Raw genomic sequence first — 23,716 nt, 5'->3', positions numbered from 1 at the left:
CAAATTCTTGACATGTATCCTACAAGGAGTTTACAGGATATGATAGTACTACAAGAAAAACTTACATCATTACTAACGTCCTATCTATAATCAATCTGTTATTTGTCAAGCCTCCAAAATTATCAGATCTCATATTTCTGTCTTCTAAGGCACTTTTTACTGCACCAATCCACCTACATCTTGGTTTCCCTCTGGGTCTTTTTCCTGCCTTCAGATTACCTCTGCTAACACATTCCTGGATGGTAACAATGTCAAGTTCTTTCCTAATATCCTCGTTTTTAATATAATAATATATTGGCATCTGTTCATGCCTCTAATCTTTCTCAGGACTCTCACATCTGTGGTCTCCAGGGGTGAATGCTGGTCTTGAAATTCACGCTTGCTCTTGTTATCATTCAGGAAGTGAGAGGTGTGGTTGCAGTCTGATTAGCGGAATAACGAATTACTGACCATTTAAAACTATATATTTAGAAATTTATGTACATTTAATCATGCAAATACAACATTTATTTTACAAATGATATTCTATCTTTTTCTATTTAGCTACTTGAATACAAATTCTACCCTACGGTCCTTCTTTATGAACTGGTCAATAACATCGTCATAAAAAGTTGGTTGTAACTTAATTTTCCCAAGCAACACGAATACTTGTAAAGGCTGGCTGAAGCTCACTGATTAGAGCTACTTTGACTGTGTATGGCCTGTGTTTAAGACGATGTGAAGGGAGTGGAAATGGCTATGCATACACATGAAATCGCAGTGCTGCAATGAGGACCTGGAAACTCCCACAACCAAGCAAGCCAAGGTAGCTTTGACTAGACAAGCAAGCATCGGCCTTGGATACACAACGCAAAGGTCAATTATTGCCGAGCAAGCTTAAGACGTCTTCTGTCTACAAAAATAAAAGCCTAAATGGAATGCTTATAAATGCATGCATTTATTAACAAATAAATATTACTTCTTTCTCAAGTAATGAGCTTGTGCAGCAAGCATGGAGAATTCACCCTTGGTGGTCTCTAGTCTTTTTTCTAACCCAGCTCTCAGATCCATAAGTTAAAACTGGTTTGAATACTGTCTTGTATATAACTAATTTAGTGTTTTGCCTAATTTCTCTTATTCCATATAAATTTATTCACCTGATATCCTACCATATCAGCTTTGCTGATTCTGTTGTCTGTTTCCGTATTTAATTTTTCCATCTTCATTAAAAATTATGCCTAGGTAGCTGAAATATTTTACTTGTTCTATAGGTTCTCCACTCACAATGCAATTGATATTTTCAATGCGTCTGCCTATTTCATTGTCTTTGCCGTGTTATTACTGACCTTCATAGCAAATATATTACAACAGTTATTCAATTTAGTCAGGGATTCTTTCAGACTTGTACTGGATTTATTTAAACCATCTGCATAAAGTAAAGAGCTGAGATTAACATCTCCAATTTTGATTTGATATCAGGTTTAATACCACTTTTCTTCATAATGCAATCCATATAGATAATGAATAACAGAGGGTATAATGGGCATCCTTGTCTGACACCAGATTTAACATCAAACCATATTCATGTACTTCAATTATGACTGCTGACTTACAACTCAAATAAAGACTAAGTATTGCTTGATATAACATCCCATTGACACCGTATAACTGTAGTGTTTTGAATAGCTTCTTGCTTGGCACCTTGTCATATGCCTTTTCCAGATCTACAAAACTTAAATACAAATTTGTGTTATATTCCCACGATTTCTCAACTAGTCTGATCCTGACAGCCTCTATTTGGCCTGGATCCAGCTTGTTTATTTCCCCTTTTTATATATGGGTACTATGAGAGCTCTACTCCAATCATCTGGAATTCATCCTTCTGAACTATGCATTGCAACCACTGTAAGACTTTTATACCTCCATACTTGAGCATTTCTGGTTGAATATCATCTGTCCTTCCACATTTCAGATTTTTGATGGCTTCTACTTCAAGTATGGATATGTATTCTTGATTGGATGCCTGTTGAGTGTTTTTTTAACCACTATGTGATAATTAGAGGGATTTAGCAATTTTTTGAAGTAATTACTGCATACATCAAGGATATCTTTTTCTCCAGTTTTCATGTTACCTTTATCATCTCTAATTCCTTTTACAGCACTTTCCTCCATTTCTGAGCTTTTTCAACAGCCTCCAGAATATCTTGCTGCCTTCCTGATATTTATTTTTTATGTTCTTACCAAAGCTTCCCATGACATATTTAGCTAGTTTTACACAGTGTTTAGCTTTCTTACATTTGTTTCTGTATTCTCTAAGAGTACAAGCTGACTTATTCACCAGGAACTTTTGACATGTTTTCTTCTTTTTCCTTCACTGCCTCTTTAACTTTCTGGATCCACCATGGAGTTCTGATTTTTCTATCCTTGCAGACAACCTCAGCACATGCCTCCATGGCTGAATCAATCAATATTTCCTTCAGGGCTTGCCACTAAATCTCCAACGTCTGGTTCCTGTTCTCAAACTCTTATATTTTTTCTTGAATAATGTTTGTGTGTTTTAGTCTACAGTTCACATATGAGAGCTGCTCAACTTTTATTTGCTTTTAAACTTTTTTACATGTTCTTCTTTTCAATATGAAATTCAATTTTATCCTGCTCAACACTAAATGGTGAACACTACCAATTTCAAATCCTCTGTACACTCCAGTGTCCTGCACCACTTTCAACAATAACATCGTCAACGAGACTCTTTTATTCCTTGCATCTTCTCAACTTCTCTACTATACTAAGGAGATGATTATGAAGCAAGGTGGTTTCTTGTTGCCTTCCTTGCCGTACCGTAATTATTTATGACAGCAGCTGTGTGTATGTATGGGACTGGTTTGCCTTTTTTAAGGGATGAAAAACCCTCCACCTCCATATGAGAACAGTTAGCTCACCTTTAGTCAAAAAGACCTGATAAAGGTTTCTCACGTTACAGATGGGAATCAAACCTAGGTATTTCTGCCCAAATAGCTTCATCTATACTGACTTAGCTATGGAGGTTCCATTTATTCTCTATTACTGTGGAAAAAAAAAAAATAAGGGGCTCTAGACTTCGTGAATACTTTAGTTACAAGGCAAGGTAGACTGAATACATGAGGGATAGGTCCAGGTCCTGTGTGTGTGTGTGTTTACCATAAGTACACATAGGCAGATGCCTACATGGCACTTCACATCATCATTCTGCACAGAAACTTGGAGTATTCAAAACTTTAAGACTCCAGGAAGAGAGAATTTTGTACTCAGGACCAGCACTAGACCTAGAACAACAAACTCCACTTGCATCATTCCAACAAAATGGATACAACATATCTTTGTACACCATACATCAAAGGTACAACAGATAAACTGGGCTCACTCCTAAAACAACATGGAATCAGAAATACAAACTTCTGACCAAAGTTTTCATCTCCCTGAGACAAATCAAGAATCACCAGGATCCTCATCTATAGCATCCCCTGTCAGTGTGGAACTCAGTATGTCAGACAGACAAGATGAACTACTGGAGTACTAAAAAAAAAATAAAAAAATGCATCCAGTATGAATGTATTTTTTATGTTATTTTTCCTCTAAAAAGCAGACTAGCTTTACCATTTAATCACATGGAAGAAAGCTATGCTACTTCACAAATCCTAGTTTAAATTAGAGAGATTCTTTCTAGAAGCAGCATAACTTCTACATAACATGGTTAATTGCAACAGAACAGATGTATGAACTTGCATAGATTTTGGTGCACCACCTTATCTTTTCATCAGCTTTAATAATAGAAATTACTATCAAGAGTGCCGCTGTCATCCTCCATGAACATAACTACCCTTGTTCTCAAGGTCATTGACCTTCACTCACTGTGTATTGTTAAAGTGCCTCTGATAATGCTAGCTTGATGGTGCAAAATGTTTGTTTGTAAATAATTAATTTTAGCTATAAATTATTTATTTGCATTCCAGTTTCACATATTCCAGAAACTTCAACATGAATCATAGCAACAGCTATGGAAATTTGAACATAAAAATACATCTTCCTTACCAGAATCATCTGGTGAGGAAGATGATTCTGGTAAGGAATCATCTTCCTTTCTTACAGAGGTCAGATTTGAAGTAACTACAAAATATGGGGGAATGAACACTGCAGCAATATTGCTTTCAATTACAGAAATAGGTGAGGACCACTGCATGTCTCTGCAGACAACTACAGAATGGGTCTATAGTTTCATTGCCTTATCTCCTTTCTTTTAGTGTTACACAGTGATCAGCATTCATTTCAGACAAATTATGGAGACTACAACCATGTTAGAAATAATTATTTTAATTTCCTGATGTTCTGACTCATATTAAGGTCATCATCTGGAATATACACATATATAGAGACAATCTATATTACATTTCAAACAGTAAGCCAAAGAGACAATGATTTGATCGACGGTTATTCTACTGGCCTGACCTCTATTAATAATATCATCAGAGGATAATTTCATATAGATAGTTTTATTGCAGCAAGAAAGTGTTGTCTTAATTTAATGTGAGAGTTGTTATATTAAAGCTAAGCTCCTAGATTACGTACAGTCCCATTTATAATTAATCCTAGATGGAAAGGTTCTGTGGGTAGAATATATGCCTCCCATATTCTTGGGATTTTTACACCATCATTATTGTAAAGATTAGGGTGGTTGATAAGAATTTCACAGGCTTCCTTAAATTTACGTTTATACCACATTTTGGTGTGATGTAAAGAACAGGTGCCTTTCCAACCAATTCTTTTGTAGAGTATTCACAGGCATGATCAGAAAGGCCAGATCTACCATAGTTATTGAATTTAATGTGTCATTTATGTTCCTTTTTTTCTGATAGGCATTGTGCATCCTAACACCTATATAGGCAAATTACAGGGTAAAATGTATACGGTATACTCCAGGGTGAGCCAGCAGAGGAAGTGGATCCTTGGATGAATGGTTACAGTTGAAAGTATGTTCTGACTTTCAGTCTTTCAATCTCAATTTTGAATTGCATGCATTTATGTTGAAAGTCAGAATACACTTGCTTTTCTAGATACACTTGTCACACACACACATCTTCCTTCACTGTTTACAGGAAGCCTTCACATACTGGCCAATATATACACATAAACTCCTCCTACCATCCAACACAAAAACTAGGTGTCATTAGCACACTAAAACATAGGGCTTTGAAGATTTGCTTCAGTGAACATGCACATAAAGATGAATTAAAAGTTATCAGCAATGTCTTCCTGAAAAATAGTTACTGCCAAAATACTATCAGCAAAATTCTTCACAAGACCTCACTTAAAAACAAAAAATAAACTAGATTACAATAAAACTGTAACCATTCCATACATTAAAAGGATATCAAATAAATAAACAGAATACTACAGAAATACAACCTTAATGCCACCTTTAAACCTCCTGCAAAATTAAATAACTTACTCAACTCATCCAAGGGTCTGCTTCCTCTGCTGGCCCACCCTGGAGTATACTGTATTCACTGCACCTGTAATTTTCCCTATATTGGTGAAACAGGATGCACAATTCCTATCAGAAAAAAGGTAAAAAAAAAAAAACAGAAACGGCACATTAAATTCAATAACTATGGTAAATCTGGCTTTTCTGATCATGCCCTGAATGGTTTACATAAGGAATTCATTGGAATGGTACCTGTTGTTTTCATCACACCAAAACATGGTATGAACATAAATTTATGGAAGCCTGTGAAATTCTTATCAGCCACTCTAATCTTAACAATAATGATGGTCTAAAAATCCCAAGAAATAGAATATGGAAGGCACATATTCTACCTACATAACCTTTCCATCTAAGAATAATTATAAATAGGACTGTGCATAATCTAGGACCTTAGCTTTAATATAACAACTCTAACGTTAAATTAAGACAACATTTTTGCTTTAATAAAGCTATCTATATGAAATTGTCCTCCGATGATGTTATAAATAGAATACGGCTTTCATGTAGTCATTTAATTTTTATTTATTTTTTCACTACAGGTAAGGCCAGTAGAATAACTTTTGATCAAATTATTGTCTCTTTGGCATACTGTTTGAAATGTAATGTAGCCTGTCTCTGTATATACATACCCAATTCTCCATTTACACAGTAGATTGGTTCCAGAAAAAATCGTGTAAATGAAAACCGTGTAAAAAAAAGAATACAGTGCATATGAAAAAAATAGAAGAATGGTTCCAGATGTGAAAACCCGATACGGACAATAAGTTATTTTCAAACAAAACTTATATATGCATCTCTAAAGAAAATAGTGTGTCACTAATAAAACAGAAATTTGAAAAGGTTCAAAATACATCCACACATATGGTTATTAGTTAAACTTTATTTGCCATCACTTTCTGACAGTAGCCACATTCTTTTCTATGAGACTGGAATTAAATCACCTCCATCACTTGAAACACTGGCCACCCTGTTCATACTGCAATGACGAAATGCTTTCTACAGTCAAAGTAACTAAATTAGCACTAATTCCAATAATTCAGAAGGGTTTTAAAAAAATTTTTTTTATAGCATGAACTCTGTAATTAATCGTTGAAATCTTGTTTTGACCAGATCTGTGTATAATTCTTCATATCGCACCATACATGACTTCAGTTCATGTTTAAACTGTTCAGCTCGTTCAGTATTTGGATCATGTGTAAGAAAATGACATTGCAATTTCACTAGTCATTTGAAGCCCTTCTTTAATTAATCCAGCAGTGAATAGACTCTCTCCATCATCACTTTTTTCTTTTTCATTGAGATTCTCAAAGACAGCTATTATTTTGTCATCACTAACAGCCTTGTCAACCATCAATTCTTCAATATCTGCAGACAAAAAAATCATGAAATCCTTCTCTACCAAGTGCATGTGCTAATCTGATGATACTGGGATATCCAGTTGTATGCAAGGTATGCAAAGGTACAGGATTTTTCTTTTTCACACACATTCTGGCCAAGTAGCTTTCCAGCATGCATTTAAAGTTGATGGTTTCGATTCTTATAATGCCAACTTAGCAGGTTTGATGCAATCTGAAATAGAAAATTTCTTCCTCACATCAATAACTGTCAGTAAATTATCCTTATTTAATTTATCCAAAATGTATTGGAATGTTCTTCTTATGTAGTAAGTTTTGAAGGTAGTGATCACACCCTGGTCTACTGGTTGTATTAGATGGCAGAAAACAAAATTCCACATTCTGGTGTTCTAAAACAGGGTGGACAGGCATAAAACTATAATCAATAAAACTTTAAAGTACAGATTTTTCCCCCCATCAAATAGCATTTAACTTCAGGAACAAAACATTGATAAAACCATTCATTAAAAATTTCTTTTGTAATCCAACCTTTTTATTTGCCTTCCAGTACAATGGTAACGTGTTAAAATCCACACCTTTCACTGCCTGTGGTGTTAGGAATTGAATAATAGTTTTAATATATGATCTCCTGAAGCATTGCTGCAAAATAATAGTCACACGATCCTTAGCTGCTTTTTAAAGCAGCTAAGGATTTTTAAAGCTGCCAATACTTTTTTTTGTGATTTCGCTATATAAGTTCTACTTGGCATTTGTCTACATTCTGTAGCATAAAGTAATCCCTGATATTTAAAACATCGAGGGGGGGGGGGTTTCCCCAAAATTCAAGTTTAAGTATATATATACTGTACTAGGAAATAATTATAATGGAAATACCCTTTTTAACAGAAATGAATTCAAACAGAAGTTTTAGAAGTAAGCGCCATTTGAACCGTGTTAAATCAAAATATACAGTGTAAAAATAGAATTGCTTTTAAGTTAAAGGGATAATAAATCCCTCATTATTTTAAAGCCGGATACGAAACTCGGAGATCAAAATCTAAGAGTTTCATGTGTTATTTCAAAATCATGTAAAAAAAAAAAAAAAAACCGTGTAAAAGGAGAATTAGCTGTATACACATATACAGCTAATTCTCCTTTTACACGGCTTTTTTAAGATGATGACTTAATATGAAGGTCGAAATGTCGGGAAATTAAAGTAATTATTTCTAACACAGTTGTAGTCTCCATAATTTGCCTGAAATAAATGCCTTATTTCCAACAATGACTTGTAGTCATATTGCTTCAAAGTAGGTCTAGAAGAGCAGTTTGCTTGCCCAATAGATTAAAGTGACCTGAAATTTATTTTTCAAGACATTTGGAAATCACTTGCTCACCTTTATGCCATCAACTGCCCGAGGGCTATTCAAAACAATGAATTACACACACACACACACAGGGTGTCTCAAAAAAATGTATACACACTTTGAATGATCATAAAGTTGGTATTTATTATAAGACAGTTAACTTTCACATTGTCAAGTACACCACATAAATGTACTTTTCATCCCTCAACGTCTGCATTCAAACTGATGACCATTCTGGTCCGGGGACCACTGATAACGTGCAGCAATGGAATTGCAAACACTGAGCATCATTTCGTCTTGTAGCTGGATGCATTCTCTTTCGATTGCTGCTTTCAAGTCGTCGACTGTTGCCCGTTTTGAAGTGTAAACTTTATCCTTGATAAATCCCCATAAGAAGTCCATTGGCATGAGGTCTGGTGAACGCGGGGGGATATTCTACAGAACCTCTTCTTCCAATCCATCTGTTGGGTAGAGTCTCATCAAGATAGGCCCTCACATCTCGATGGTAGTGTGAGGGTGCCCCATCTTGTTGAAAATAAAAGGCCTCATCCTCAAAGTCCTCTTGAACATGTGGCATGACAGCTTCATGCAGCAAGTTCAAGTAATTGGCACCAGTTACAGTACCGTCGAAAAAGAATGGTCCAATTAATCCGTGTGCTGATAAGTCACACCATACCATCACTCCTGGTAAATTTACATGATGTTCCTGCATAACATGCAGGTTCTCAGGTGCCCAGTAAGTGCAATTGTTCCAGTTAATTGACCCATTTAATTTAAATGTGGCCTCATCACTCTACACAATTCGTCTTGGAAATTGTGCATCCTCTTCACATTTTTCCAAGTACCACTCACAAAACTGCATTCTCCTATCCAGATCGTCTTCGTTGAGAGCGTGTACTCTTCTTGGAATGTAACTTTTCCAATGACTTCCCTTCAACATGTGATGGACACTTGATTTTGATACTGCTATCTCACGAGACACTTGTCGCACAGATTTTCTCGAACTTTGACGATACGTTTCAATCAACCCTTTCTTTGTTGCGGGCCTCGTAGCTGTTCGTAGTCTTCCTGAACGTTGCTTATGGACATTTTGAACAGTTCCATCCTCTTTAAATTTATCTCTAATTCGAGTGATAGTAAGGCTCGTAGGTCTAACAGATAAGCTTAGGCGTTGATGGTTATTCATGACTTATTTTTCACGGTATTAACAACACCACAAACACTTTTATCAACAAGGATGTTTTATTAACGCTAATATTTCGCTGATTTTCAACTCAGCATCATCAGAGCACAATACACATGTAAACGCGACAGTGAGTGAGTGAAACAATATAATTGCAAAAGACAAAAGATCTAAAGTCCTAATATTCAGCAGTCTTATCTAGCTTGCAGTTCAACTTGCAGTGATTTTCTTCTTCTTCCTTTTGCACACACACAAATCAGCGAAATATTAGCGTTAATAAAACATCCTTGTTGATAAAAGTGTTTATGGTGTTGTTAATACCGTGAAAAATAAGTCATGAAGTCTCGTAGGTGGATTTCTTTGAAATTCTCTTCTAAACTGTCTTTGCACTTCCACTACGTTTTCATACTTCCAGTAGCATTTTAGGATAAATTTTCTTTCCTCAAAGCTTAGTCTGGTTTCAGCCATTATTTCAAATCTGTTAAACCTGCAAAATAACGAAAATTAAGTGAGTTATCAGCTGTTGAAGTGTGTATACATTTTAGGAGATATCCTGTATACATATTAAGGTTACCAAGTAATTTTATAAGCTTGGTTATTTAACTCCTAATCCCAAGTATGCAAACAATTAAGTTTGCGCCTGAAACATAGTTCAAGTCTAAAGATGGTACAACACCAATAAATCATTAATATATATATATATATATATATATATATATATATATATATATATATATATATATACAGTATATATATATATATATATATATATATATATATATATATATATATACAGTATATATATATATATATATATATATTAATGCCACATGTTGAGCGGTCACAAAATCTATAACATAACAATGCCATGTGTGGACAAGTAATCAGGTAGGAAGAAACTTTTAACATGTTTCTTGAAAAATGATTGTATTCATCGAGGAAAATGGTCTACTTCTATTCTGTATTATCTATCAAACTGAGCTAGACAATAACAGAAGAGGACAAAAAGTCAGGATAAGTTTGGAGCTGAGTAGTAGACAGAGGTTGACTAGTAGCTGCTTTTGCAGAAACCAAGCATCTATGATAAAACAATGGAGAATTTGTGATAGGCAGGGGCCATTTATTAAATGAATTGCCCTGTTCTGGATAGCAGTGAGCATTTTTAGGGTGATTTTTGGGGCATCATCTTCAATATGAAAACAGTATTCTAAAGTTGGGTGGATTTGTAAAGTGTTAAGAGCTGTGCACATAAGAAGCAGTGTACTGAATTATTTTTTCAAGGGCTGAGTAGGTTACGAATGTGATGCATTTTTGTGAAAACAGGCAAGATGTAAAAGTCAATCCAGGAAGAAGAAAATAGAAATACTGACTGAAGATGATAATATTATCAAAAGCAAGTGGGAATGAATCAAGATCTTTTTTCTGAGAAATACGTGCTTTCATAGCAGTGAAATTTAATGATTATCTTCACCTAACTTAAGAATTGTGAGATTGTTTACGGCACTGGTTGAACAGATCTTGAAGCTTGAATTATCTGGTTTCTCACTACACGGTTTGCACTTTTGCACTACAAGGTTTCTCAAATGAAGAGGGATGGGGGTGTATTATCATCAGCAGGGATTTGAGAGACAATCATTAATGTATAAGAGGAAGAGTGTGGGTAAAACACAAGGCTTTGGAGTACCTTAGCACTGATAGAGAAATCTTAGAAAAGGGAGACAGACCATAAGACAGGGCTGTCACTCCTTGGGATTTTTCCCAAGATCTAGGAAATTTAGCTGCTACCTAGGGATCTAGGGATTTTTAATAAAAAACTCCCAAAATCTTGGGAAATTTGAATAAAAGTTTGAATTTTAATACTTTTGTCATATTTTACTATTATATTCAATTTTTTTTTTTTTTTTGATAAATCTGATAAATAAATTGTTTTTGCTCTGTTCTGGTTTCATTTTCCCTTTTTTATCACACAGGTTTTACATCGTTATATACATATAGCACAACCTCTTGCAGTGTTATCGTAGAGATCCTTGTGCTTGTACAGTGTTTGACAAACAGAAGTGGTATTCTCAAGCATTTAAAGAAGATTGGTTAAAATATCCTGAATTAAAAGATTTGCTGCAGCAAGACGTGAACAGCAAAGATACCAGTTACTGTAAGTGTTGTAATATTACATTTAAAAACGCAAACAAATCTGCACTAATAAAGCATAAAGATTCAGCCAAACATAAAAGTAATTATCAGTCTGCTAAGACAACAGCTGTTATTACTCAATTTCTTAATAAGAAAATCAACAGAGGATAAACAATTAGCTAGGAGTGAGTTAATAATTGCTAGCTTCTTTTCTGAGCATAACGTCCCATTTTCTCATGTCAATCATTTTGTAACGATGTGTAAACGTGCATTTTCGGATAGCCAAATTGCTGGAAAGTTGGCAATTAAGAAAACTAAACTTTCTTATGTTATTCAGGATGGAAAATCATTCCATAAAAAGTCTCAACTTACCGAAATATGCAAGAATCAAAAATTTTCAATTATAATAGATGAGAGTACAGATATCTCCATCACTCAAATCTTGGCTGTTGTCGTACAGTATTTTGATACAGATAAAAAAGATGTAGCTGATGCATTACTAGACACAGTATGTGTAGAGAACGGAAGTGCTAAAAGTCTTAACAGTGCTGTCAAAACTCTTCTGCTGGATCATGGCATTCCCCTTAGCAATATCATTGGGTTTGGTAGTGATAACTGTTCCTCCATGATGGGCGTTAACAGTGGATTTCAGAAACTGTTGAAAGATGACGTCCCATCTGTTTTTGTGATGTTATGAGGAGAGGTCACTACCCAGACCGGTTTCGACCTTATTGAGGTCTCATCAGTGAGTAAGTAGACCTGGAATATCAAGGTTTAAGTGAACCGATATTCCAGGTCTACTTACTCACTGATGAGACCTCAATAAGGGTCGAAACTGGTCTGGATAGTGACCTCTCCTCATAATGTAAAACAGTAATACATCTCTTAGGAGCTGCGTTTTACATTATGAGAAAATATTAAGATTAGTGACAGAGCTTGCTCCACCTTTGCTCCGAGTTGCCCTAGTGTTGTACTACCCAAGTGATGACTTACGCTTGGACTCTCCGAAGTTCTTCGGCATGAAACTCTTAGATTACGATCTCCGAGTTTCGTATCCGGCTGTAAACTAATACAGGATTTACTATTCCCCTTAACTTATGTCACCAGAAAAATAGCCTCTTGGCTCTTTATCGCAATGTGTACTTCTTGGGAACCACCGAAAACATTAATCAAGGAGTTGGAAATTCACACAGTTCATAATAGATATAAAAATTGACTTAATACCGCAAAGCAGCAAAGGGAATGTGATCAATTATCAGAAGATATTGGCAAAGAAGAAGAGGGAGGAAATGTCAATTAAAGTAAGTTAAGCATGTATTCTTCGTATAATATAAACTTATAATTTTTTTTTAAAATGAAAGTATACTTTGTTACAGGAAAAGAGAAAGAGAGAATTAATAAAAAAAATGAGCAAATTTTTAAGTCATTTTTCTGGTCAGTTAGTAGGTAACTATTTAAATGTCAATTTTTTGTATTTTATATTATGTTTTTAATTTATGTGTAATGTTTTAATTAAACCATGCAGAATTATAAATTAATACAGGCATATTTAAGTGAATAGTTTGAGTTTTCTGCATATTTAAGAGCATATTTCGGATGTTTTAAATGTTTTCAGTGTATACTTGGATGCATATTTTGCACCTTTTTACGACCTAAAAATCCGAGCCCTAGTTATTATAGTTCGCCCACCGATTAGAGGTCCCTCGACACTTCTGTGCATGTCAGAAAAAGGAGAATCCATTCCGATAATAGGGTAATCAGTCTGTCTTCTGGGATGTAATAATAAACAAACTCAGTTTGTTTATTATTACAGGTCGGAAAATTTAGCTTTTCTTTTACGAACATTGCTGTTTTTAAAGTGTAACTATTTTGCTTGTATAACAGTTGGAAAAATGTACGTAGAGTGTTAATAAAATTAAAAAAGGTATAGCATAAAACAAAAATGTAACTAAGTTTATTTTTAAGAAAGTTTTCTATAAAATAAAAATAATTATACAGAAAAACAGAAATTATTTCAAATGAACTTAGATATTCTAAACTTACAGTTGAGAGAACTGAGACACTTTAATGTCCTAAACTGGGATTAGTCGTGAATAGTTCTTATAGCGTCTACATCAAAATCATTCAAAGCTACAGTTTCAATGGTTTTCTTTCTCTGACGCTTTTTTTTAGGAGATTTAAATTTTGGCTTACCTTCACCTTTTGATTCCCTACGAATTCTTTTAACAGTCGACCCCAATCCACAATTGCACTTGCATGTTTTATGACTTGAGAAAGGGGAACAAGACGGCCTTCTGACGATTCTTTTTCACAGAATGTCAGCACATTATTCAATATTCTTTTGCGAGAGCTACTGAAACATGTAACAGTAGAACTTGTTGATTGTACTGGATCCATCATACAAATTAATAATAAAAAAATAATGCAAAAAAGGAACAACAAAAATCAAGCTAGTACTAGTACAGCGACAGACAAGAAAGTACGTGATTTCACATGTTGGCGACCAATTCGTACATCCTTCATTTCTTTCTCCCCTTCAGCATGAATCGACTATTCTTGGCACCAAGCCAAGCCAAGAAGGGATCTATAAATGGTGGGCGAACTTTACTACCTGGGGAATTTTTGAGGTCTAATCTGGGGAATTTCGAAAAATGTGAATGGCAGCCCTGCCATAAGATAGTAGCTTCATAAAAATTTCTTTATGCTAGACTTGATCATATATCTTGAAAACCAGTGCTGGCTCGTGGCTTGAAATCGTGGGGGTGGTGCAACTTTTGAAATATACATATACACTGTAAGTACAGTGTATACGTGTTTTGATAAAATATCAAAATTATGGTAAAAATTTAAAAAAAAATTAAACATGAAACAATATTGTTTATTATCGATAAAATTATAGTTTAGTATAATTCAAAATTGCTTAAAAATAAAATATATTATTCTTGTTTTGCTTCATGAAAAAATATTGTTTATCATTGATAAAATTATACATACATCTTCAAGGCCCACCTTTCCTAATTGGGTTGTGGGGGCAACAGCTGCAAGAGGAACTTCCAATGGTCACGATCCTCTGCTACCAAGCTCAGGTGTTCTGGTGGGATTCCCAAACGTGTCCACCCAAAGTTTTGGATATTAATCTATCCAGCGAGTCCTTGGCCTTCCACCCTCTGGCTTGGCAAAGAGGGGCCTGCTGAGGGAGCTTCTCTTGTGGCATTCTGACCAGGTGCACATACCAACATAACTGTGATCTCTCAACACGGAGAAGCAGCAGTTGAGTATTGTGGGTTTCCCGAATTGCAGAGCTTCTGACTCTGTCGAGTCTTGTCAGCTCCGCAACCCCTCAAAGGAACCTCATTTAAGCCGCTTGGATTCGTGTCTGCATTCTTTTGGTCATCATCCAACTCTCATGACCATAGGTGAGGATGGGGACATAGACTGTGTTGAAGACAACTAGCTTTGCCTTCTGGCTTAACTCCCACTTCAATACTACCGAACGGCCAAGCTCCTGCAATATTGAGCTTGCTAAGCCAATTCGAGTATCTAGCTCTATGTCCCATTTTCCATCATTCGTGAATATGGACCCAAGGTATTTAAACTTCTCCAACTGCCTCATTGGGACTCCACTTATATGTAGAGTGCACTGGGATGGTTGTCTTGAGACCACAAATGATTCAGTTTTGGCCACACTGATCTTCATTCCGGCATCTGCACAAACAGCTACAAACCTATCCAGGGTCCACTGGAGGTCATATGTGGAAGAGCTAAGCAGAACTAGGTCATCTGCAAAAAGCAGACGTCCAATGCTACATCTTCCAATTCTGACACACTCACTGCCTCAGCTGTGCCTATCAATCCAATCCATAAATATGAAAAGGAAGGGTGACAGAACACACCCTTGGCAGAGGCCAATGGAGACTGTGATAGGTTCAGACTTTGTGCTGTTTACCCTGACACAAAACTCTAGGCATTCATACATGGACTTGATGGCAGCTAATAGTTGGCCATCCACTCCATACTCTTGTACTACTTGCCAAAGCTTATCCCGAGGAACTGGGTCATATGCCTTCTCCAAGTCCACAAAACATGTGTAGACATTCTTGGCATATTCCCAAGATTTCTCCAAGACTTGCCTTAAAGTGAAGATTTGGTCAGTTGTGCTTCTACCAGGACGAAAGCCACGTTGTTCTTCCTGGAACTTTGACTCAACTATGCTCCTGCACCGTCTTTCCAAGCACCTAGCATACACTTTCCCAGGCAGGCTGAGCAGAGATATGCCACGATAGTTACTGCAATCCTTCTTGAAGACTGGTATTATTATGCCTGTCTGCCATTGCTTTGGTGCTCGTCCAGATATCCAAACAGCCTGACACACTCGAGTCAGCCAGAGAACACTGTCTCGATTTAAGGCTTTTAGAATTTCGGGCTGAATTTCATCATCGCCAGCAGCCTTGACCGATTTTAGTGATTTTTTTGCTAAATGGACCTCTTCTGCTGTGAGACTAGTCATTGCTCCGATCTGCACCTCTTGGATGTCCACAACTGCTGGGCCACCCAGGTTAAGCAGGCTCTCAAAGTATTCCCTCCATCTGTGGAGGATATCCTTCTCGGTTGTTAAAAGTGCACCATCAGAGGCCTTAATTGTCCTTGCTGTGCACGATTTCCTTCCTCGAAGGCAGCGGATGGTCTGTCATTATACTAAACTGTATAAAATTATACAGTTTAGTATAATTCAAAATTACTTAAAAATAAAATCCATTATCATAACCCCAATAATGTTCTAAAATAAAAACTATAACAAATGTTATGTCTTTATTGTAATGTCCAAATATTTAAAGAGACGGAGTAAACACGATAAGCACTACGAACACTACTACTGGCGCAAACTACATATAAAGAACAGTAAAACTGCGCAATGGACAGCGGCGCATTATGCTAATAGCTTGCATCTCACTATGACGTGTATATGCTTGCGCACATAGCAATATGACACTGTGGTAAACACAGTGCTGCTAGTGTCCTTCGCCCTCCTAAGTGCTACAAGATGGATTTTTATTTTTTTTTTATACAAAATAAGAGAACTGTATAGGATTGTTGATGATAAAATTAAATATTACAAGCAAATATAAATAAATTAATAAATATATTTATATATCGAGAAAAATTGGGGGTGCTGCAGTGCCTATGCACGAGCCGCTCCTGTTGAAAACGTCAAGAGCTACCACATTAATTTTGCAAAAAATTTTCCATATCTTGTATCTGAAGGTGAAAGGTTACTAACTGATCTGCTGCAGAGCAAGAGTGATAGAATCCATATTGGTGATCATTAATTAATTGGTTAGGCATCTTGGCTGTTAATCACCTTCTTTATTTCTACAGGTACCGAGACAAGAACAATTGGATAATACGTTGATGACAGACTTTTATCTCCCCCTTTTTTTAGGAACAGGCCAGAATATAGACTTAATTTCATAGATGTCAGATGACGTCAAGAATGAAAGGATGGATGTTAATTCTGGGCACTAGTTTTTAGCATAACTACGATAGATAACATCTGGACCAGGACACTTTATTAGTATCTAGATTGAAGATATTTCTAATGTTATTCTGGCAAATGATCAAGGAAGGCACATAGCTAGTTGTTTAGAAACATCACAAACTAGGAACCATTGTATTGTCCAAAATGTTCAGCACCCTACGGCACAAACAGAGGGCCAAGACCAAACCAGGAAAAACAGGACCATACCATTATGCTGCTGCCTTCAAATTTCATAATTGGGGTTATGCATTCTGGTTTTTTTTTATTTTTATTCATATGGAGTTTCCTCCCTTTTCTCCCCCATCCCTATTGGGGCGAGTTGAGTCCCCTCAAGGGGGGGGGTTAAGTATTTATGGCTGTAGATCCGTGTGTGTTCATGGGGCCGGTTTGCCTGCTTGCAGGATGACCCCCCCCCCCCCCGATAAACTGGGGGAAAAATCCTGCTGTCCACAACCAAGACTGGCTAACTTGGCTATGGCTGAGGAAGATCCTTAAGCTTTTCACACCAGCAACGGGAATCGAAGCCAGGACACTCCTTCCCCAGGCATATGGTTGCAAAGCGCAGAGCCACTAGGCTAACCATGCAGACATGCATTCTGGTAAGAAATGTTCACCGGGCATCTGTCACACCCATCCATCTACTTGATAGAGGGTGCAGCATGATTCATCACTCCATAACAGAGCTTTCCAAGCTTCCACATCCCACTGTACATTCCCTTTGTACCGAAGACGACGTACGTTGATTCGGGTAATATGGGACTTGCATATTGTGGTCCTACCATGAAAACCCATATTATGAGCCTTAGTTCTGAATGTTTTTGTGTGGATTCGTGTTCCAGTCGATACCCGAAACTCTGCATTCAACGTGTTGGCTGACAAATGGCAGTTTTAACATATTATCCTTTCTAGCATCCTACAGTGATGTTCAGTGAGTCATCCACTGAGAGCACTTGCAGTTGACTCCCTGTGCTTCCATGTCAGTATAGTATCACTGATTGTTGACCTAGGATGGCCCAATTTGTTAGCAATTTGCTAAACAGATAGGCCTGCAACATGGCATCCTATTACAATGCCTCTTTCAAACTCCATCAGTTCCTTTCTCGCATCCATTGACTTGAGAGAATCATTCCTCCAATTTATACTGGCTACAAACACTTGACTCGTTACATGGCACGATGCACCTTGTAATCATTGGGATGCCTGTTAATTAACTTCTTTCCAAGTAGTGTATATACTTAACAGTATATCTATGACTAATGCATAATACATAATAAGTTTATCTTCCATAAAACGTAAAGCCTTTGTTCAGTGTTATTGAGATTTATTTTCAATAGATACATTTCACTTTTAAACATCACTCATACAACTAAGGCCACAAGATGAATATGTGATTGTCAATTGCATGAAAATTTCCATACAACCCTGTTTTGCAGAAAGATGTCATGAAACTTTTTTTCCTGCTTTCTCTTTTATGAAAACAATATCAACTGCAAAAATGTAAACGATTTATAATTCTTCCACTGATATTAATTCCATAGTTTTCCATTATTGATACCTGCCTAAAGACTTGTAATGAGGCATAAACAGCTGTGGAATTGGATCGCCTTGCCTCACTCTACTGTGTCAAATTTTCCTTTCTTTGATGTTCTAATTTTATGCTAGCTACTGAGTTCTGATATATTAAGGTGATTTATTTCCTATATGGTACATATGCAGGCTATAGATGATTTATAAGTAAAGGGGATATTAGATTCAGCATTATTTCAAAGCCAAATGTAGAAACTATGAAAGTTTTATAAAAATAAGTTGACCAGAGAGCTTACAGGAATACACTCACCAGCATTCATGAGTTGCCTTAGCACGGACTACTTAGAAAACATGGGTACCGCCCATGTTTTCTATATATTTACTTTATATTCACTTTCTATATATTCTATTCACTATATATTCTATATATTCATTTTCTATTAGTTTATTTTTATAAGGTTTCACTGGCCTAACAGCTGTTTTGAACTGGTTGGTTCTCCTCAGAGACCAGGAAAAAACTTAAGAGAGCAGAAACGAGTTTTTGCTCTCTTAAGGAACTTGAAATGTTGGAGAAGTGTATTTTTCGTAAGCAAACTCTCGGTCGGTGCGTAAAAGTATTTACTAAATTAAGAGCCAAAAGGCTTCAGTTTGGTGATGCAAAATTGTATAAGGTAAAGTTTACTAAGTAAATTTAAAGTTAAACTTTACTTATATAATTTTGCATCACCGAACTGAAGCCTTTTGGCTCATTATTTTTATAGATGATTTATTTATTATTTAAACCTGTCTGGTTTCACAAACCTGTGGCCAGACAAGTTTGATTGTAGCTGTGTTGAGTGTTTTATAGGTAGGGAATACTTCATTGCTATTTCTGCTCCTGTTCAATTGTTTTTTTTTTTTGTTGAGTTTGTTTTTGTTTAAACTTCTGTTGATTACATATGATACCAAAGATATTTAATAGTTATTCACAACAGAGAAGTAATAAAACTGAATAATTTTACTCCAATATTTTGCGTAAGTGTAACTTATGTATTGTCAAGGAAAAGCAAACTTTGCAGAAAGCAAAGTAATTTGAATAAGAATAAAGAACATCAACAAGCATTCAGTTATTTTAATTATGTCTTCTGGGCATATTCAAAGGTAGCTGTTTTTGTTGATTTAAACACAGAATTACTGCATTTACACTTAGGTGAAATATTACAATAAAGTTATTCAATGTTAAAAATACCAAGCTATTTTAAACATGGTTTTACTCCATTTCCCAAGTAGGCAAACAGACAAACAAGTCAAGTTTGCGTTTTTTTTTTTAATTTTTATTCATATGGAGTGTTGGATTCTAATTATGTAGAAAATAGAATAAATGTTGTTTGATTCAGAATCCAACATGAATTTCCGTCACAAGAACTATATTTGTAAATATTATTTAATGTAAATAATATTTTGACAATAGTTATATGATATCAATTATAATTGATATCATATAACTACCTTAATTATGTCAAATATTTAATTGCTTAATCAAAGAAATGTGTTAATGGTAAATAGATTCTGTATTAAATGTTATTAAGCTGTTTTATTTATTGTTATGTCAATATTGTAAGAACTTATATTTGTAGTTTAACTGCGCATTTATTGAAATGCGATCATTCTATTTATTCTTTTTGTGAAAGCATAATGTTATGTAATAACTCAATGTAGTTGTATAGCCTAATGTAACATTCGTGAGAATGTTTACGTTTATCGGTTGTCATAGAGACGCGTGAAATAAACGAGCGCGTGTGAAGGGAGCGTTTGTAGAGGAGAAGAGAAAATAGATACGTAGTAGTAAGTAGGGAGTCGGAATGGAACTTTGGAACTATAAGGTAGCAAGGAAGTAAACTAAAGAAGTAGAAGTAATTAAAAGATTCCTAAGGATAGGAGTTGAGTAGATATTTTTTTATATAAGTGAATCTTATAGTTGGCTGAAAGCAAAACCAGCCGTAGTAATAAAAAGAAATTATTGCCGTAATCGGATAATTAGAGAACTGGACATTCAAAGAAGAATACTGAATAAATCCAGTCAGTCTACAATTACGACTTATTTCTGTACTACCATGAAAGGGAATTGTACGGAGTTAAACTAGTTGATGAATGATAAATAAGAATAATTAATGTACCTTATAGTTATCTGGATTTTTGAAGCGCGATTAGTAATGTTTTAGTTATTTAGTGTTTTGCAAGTGTGATAAATACAATTTGAAAGTGTGCTCACAAAATATTGGAAGTACTGAAGATTATTTCTGGTAAGGACAGTCATATTAGTTTATTTCAGTGTATGCAGATTTAAGTATTAGTTCCGTTGCGCTGTCTCTAACATTAACTGTAGCTTACCATCGAGGCTGAGAGTTGAAAATATAGACATTGAAGTGATATCTACCGTGGTTAGTGCCTGTTATGAGTTAATCGTAGAGTGTAGCTGAGAGATACATGGAAAATGATTAAATAAGAAATTCTATTGTAATAAATTGAGTAAAGAAACTTTGTGATTCTGAAACTGTGAATTTGTATGTGAAAGTTTGGAAGATTGAATTAATATGAATGACTTGACCTGATGTACTAACTTGACTGAGTTGTCATATTTAGAAGTGGAATTCATGTATTTGTTATATAACCATATATTAAATGGTTTGTTTGTTAATTTAAATATTGTGTTTGCCTGAATTTCTTTTTACTGCACCGTTCACAAAAATTCGAATCTAGCGGGAATCCCAGAAAGAAAATAAATACTTCGGCCTGAATGAATGAAAAGACTGCTAACTAACTTTGAATTGATCGTACTATTTCATATAGACTTATCTAAGGATAGAGTGGTGCAGTATAATAGAAATTTCTCTACCCTTGGATTAGTGATCAATTTACAATTAGTTGTGTTTATTTAGGTGAAAGTGACTTTTAGCAAGATGGCGGATTCGAACGTCGAGAGAATCCGTCACTACAGTTTCCTCCCTTTTCTTCCCCGTCCCTATTGGGGCGAGTTGAGCCCCCTCAAGGGGGGTTAAGTATTTATGGCTGTAGATCCGTGTGTTCACGGGGCCGGTTTGCCTGCTTGCGGGATGAAAAACCCCAGATAAACAGTAATGTAATACAGCAAAGTAATGCCAGCCAACCAGGCTGGCATTACTTTGCTCAGCAGGGAAAAATGAAGTTATCTATATTGGATGGATGTCTGCTAATTGTTTAATGATTCACTGAAGGAGTTCTTTTAAAAACACCTGGTTTTCAGCTGATAATATGAGGGATTGAAAAAACAATTCCTCTTCTTATGCTAAAGAGACTGAATGTGTAAATATTGTATATGTTTAAGAAACATTAGGTAATAAAAATAATTGGTCTTGCACTACTTTGAGGGTCAGCTAGACTTCCAATATGTGCAGGTGCAAACTTGACTTGTTTGTCTGTTTGCTTACTTGGGAAATTGAGTAAAACTAGGTTTAAAATAGCTTGGTATTTTTAACATTTATTATACCCAAGATAAAATACTTTCTAAAATTATTCAATTTTTGTATTTTGGTGTTGTGAATAATGATTAAATTTCTTTAGTATCCAGTTGTTTGTTATATTCTTCCTTTCATATAAATCACAGTAACCTCGTATCCTGTAAATATGAATAATTTAAATATGTCTAGGAATACTCCCCTTTATTAAATCAAGGGTCTCTGTCAGTGGCACATTAGGTTGGAATCCCAGATGGTAGGTGGAAATTCAGGAAAATATTTGCAGCATTATTATTATGTGACACCTCCAGGGAGTCCAAAGACTCATCGAGGGAGGAAACCTACTCTAGAATTCTCTGTCTCAACCACTCAATTCACCAATCACAGCGAACCGCAACTATCATCATCATTTACACCAACACCATCTACCCCACACTACCACCACCAGTATTTTCATAAATAATCACAACATCCATGCCCACAGCAGGATTCGAATCTGTAGCCTTTTGGTTGGAGAGTGGATACGCTAACCACTTGGCCAACCAGGCTGGCATTACTTTGCTCAGCAGGGAAAAATGAAGTTATCTATATTGGATGGATGTCTGCTAATTGTTTAATGATTCACTGAAGGAGTTCTTTTAAAAACACCTGGTTTTCAGCTGATAATCTGAGGGATTGAAAAACAATTCCTCTTCTTATGCTAAAGAGACTGAATGTGTAAATATTGTATATGTTTAAGAAACATTAGGTAATAAAAATAATTTGTTTAATGAAATAAGCAAATTGCCAAATTAAGTTTGACAAAATTAATGAAAATTTCACTCTTCTATAGAGAAGGACACCACATATTTCCATGGCGGTCAGGTGCATATACATGAGGAATATCCCATATCCATGGTTCATCTAAAAGAGAAAATTACATAATTGTTATTTCATGGAATACTTTACTTTTTTTTTTTTTTAAATAGTTTTATGCAGGTAAAGAAAAGGTACCTGAAGTTCACTGATGTGTACAGTGATTTATGTGTATTATATCAAATATAAATCACTGTGTATATAAAATGTATACATGTTCGAGGTGTGTATATGTTATATGTTAAAAAAAATGCAATGCAATTTTTGGACTCAGCATTGATAATATATAGTGGTTTCTCAATAATTTAATTCAAATAATCAATACCTTAATAAGTCTTTCAATGATTAGCATATCACTTGCCAACTATGTAACAGTTAAATAAATACAAACTGATTTCTGAATGCAATCTGTCACAGAATATCAGACAAAATATATCACAAAATATATTTTCACTTTTGTAAAAAAAAAAAGAGTAGCAGACTTGCACCTCAGCAATTACACTATAAGATGGCAGCATCACAGAAGATCCAAATAAAATCATATTTGAAATCATACAATGCCAAAAATTCATGCAGTTCCATAGGAACATCTCTTCAGGACATTCATGAAATATTGAAAAGAACAAAAATTATTTCTGCAACAGATCAGAACTACTTAGAAAAACCAATCACACTAGATGAACTCCAAACTGCATGTAACTCCTTCTAATTCTGATTAGTCTCATTCATCCCTTTAGGATGAATGAGACTAATCAGAATCAGAAAGGCAGATCTGTAGATCAGACTTTAGGGCAGATAGAGTTCCCCTAATGAGGGG

At 35.4% G+C, this 23,716-nt stretch overlaps 2 protein-coding genes across 4 annotated transcripts in view; one reads left to right on the top strand and one right to left on the bottom strand.

Moving 5' to 3' along the window:
• Positions 1–12,227, top strand: part of LOC150102580 (uncharacterized) — a 42,449-nt gene extending 30,222 nt beyond the window's left edge. Inside the window, exon 2 of the mRNA XM_090399359.1 lies at positions 11,349–12,227. Coding sequence (XP_090255485.1) covers positions 11,765–12,205 — 441 coding nt within the window. The 5' untranslated portion in view covers positions 11,349–11,764 and the 3' untranslated portion in view covers positions 12,206–12,227. The remainder of the gene's footprint in view (positions 1–11,348) is intronic.
• A 10,566-nt stretch (positions 12,228–22,793) lies between these two features.
• Positions 22,794–23,716, bottom strand: part of gkt (tyrosyl-DNA phosphodiesterase glaikit) — a 380,387-nt gene continuing 379,464 nt past the window's right edge. For all 3 annotated transcript variants that reach the window (XM_090399355.1, XM_090399357.1, XM_090399356.1), the window contains exon 16: positions 22,794–22,947. In XM_090399355.1, the coding sequence (XP_090255481.1) occupies positions 22,871–22,947 (77 nt within the window). In that variant the 3' untranslated portion in view covers positions 22,794–22,870. The remainder of the gene's footprint in view (positions 22,948–23,716) is intronic.

Source organism: Typopeltis vanoorti, chromosome 10 (genome assembly GCF_054136105.1).
Source record: "Typopeltis vanoorti isolate ZY-2024b chromosome 10, IOZ_Tvanoo_1.0, whole genome shotgun sequence".
NCBI classification, from domain to species: domain Eukaryota; kingdom Metazoa; phylum Arthropoda; class Arachnida; order Uropygi; family Thelyphonidae; genus Typopeltis; species Typopeltis vanoorti.
Note: the sequence above shows the minus strand (reverse complement) of the source record. Positions and strands in the feature narration are given on the sequence as shown.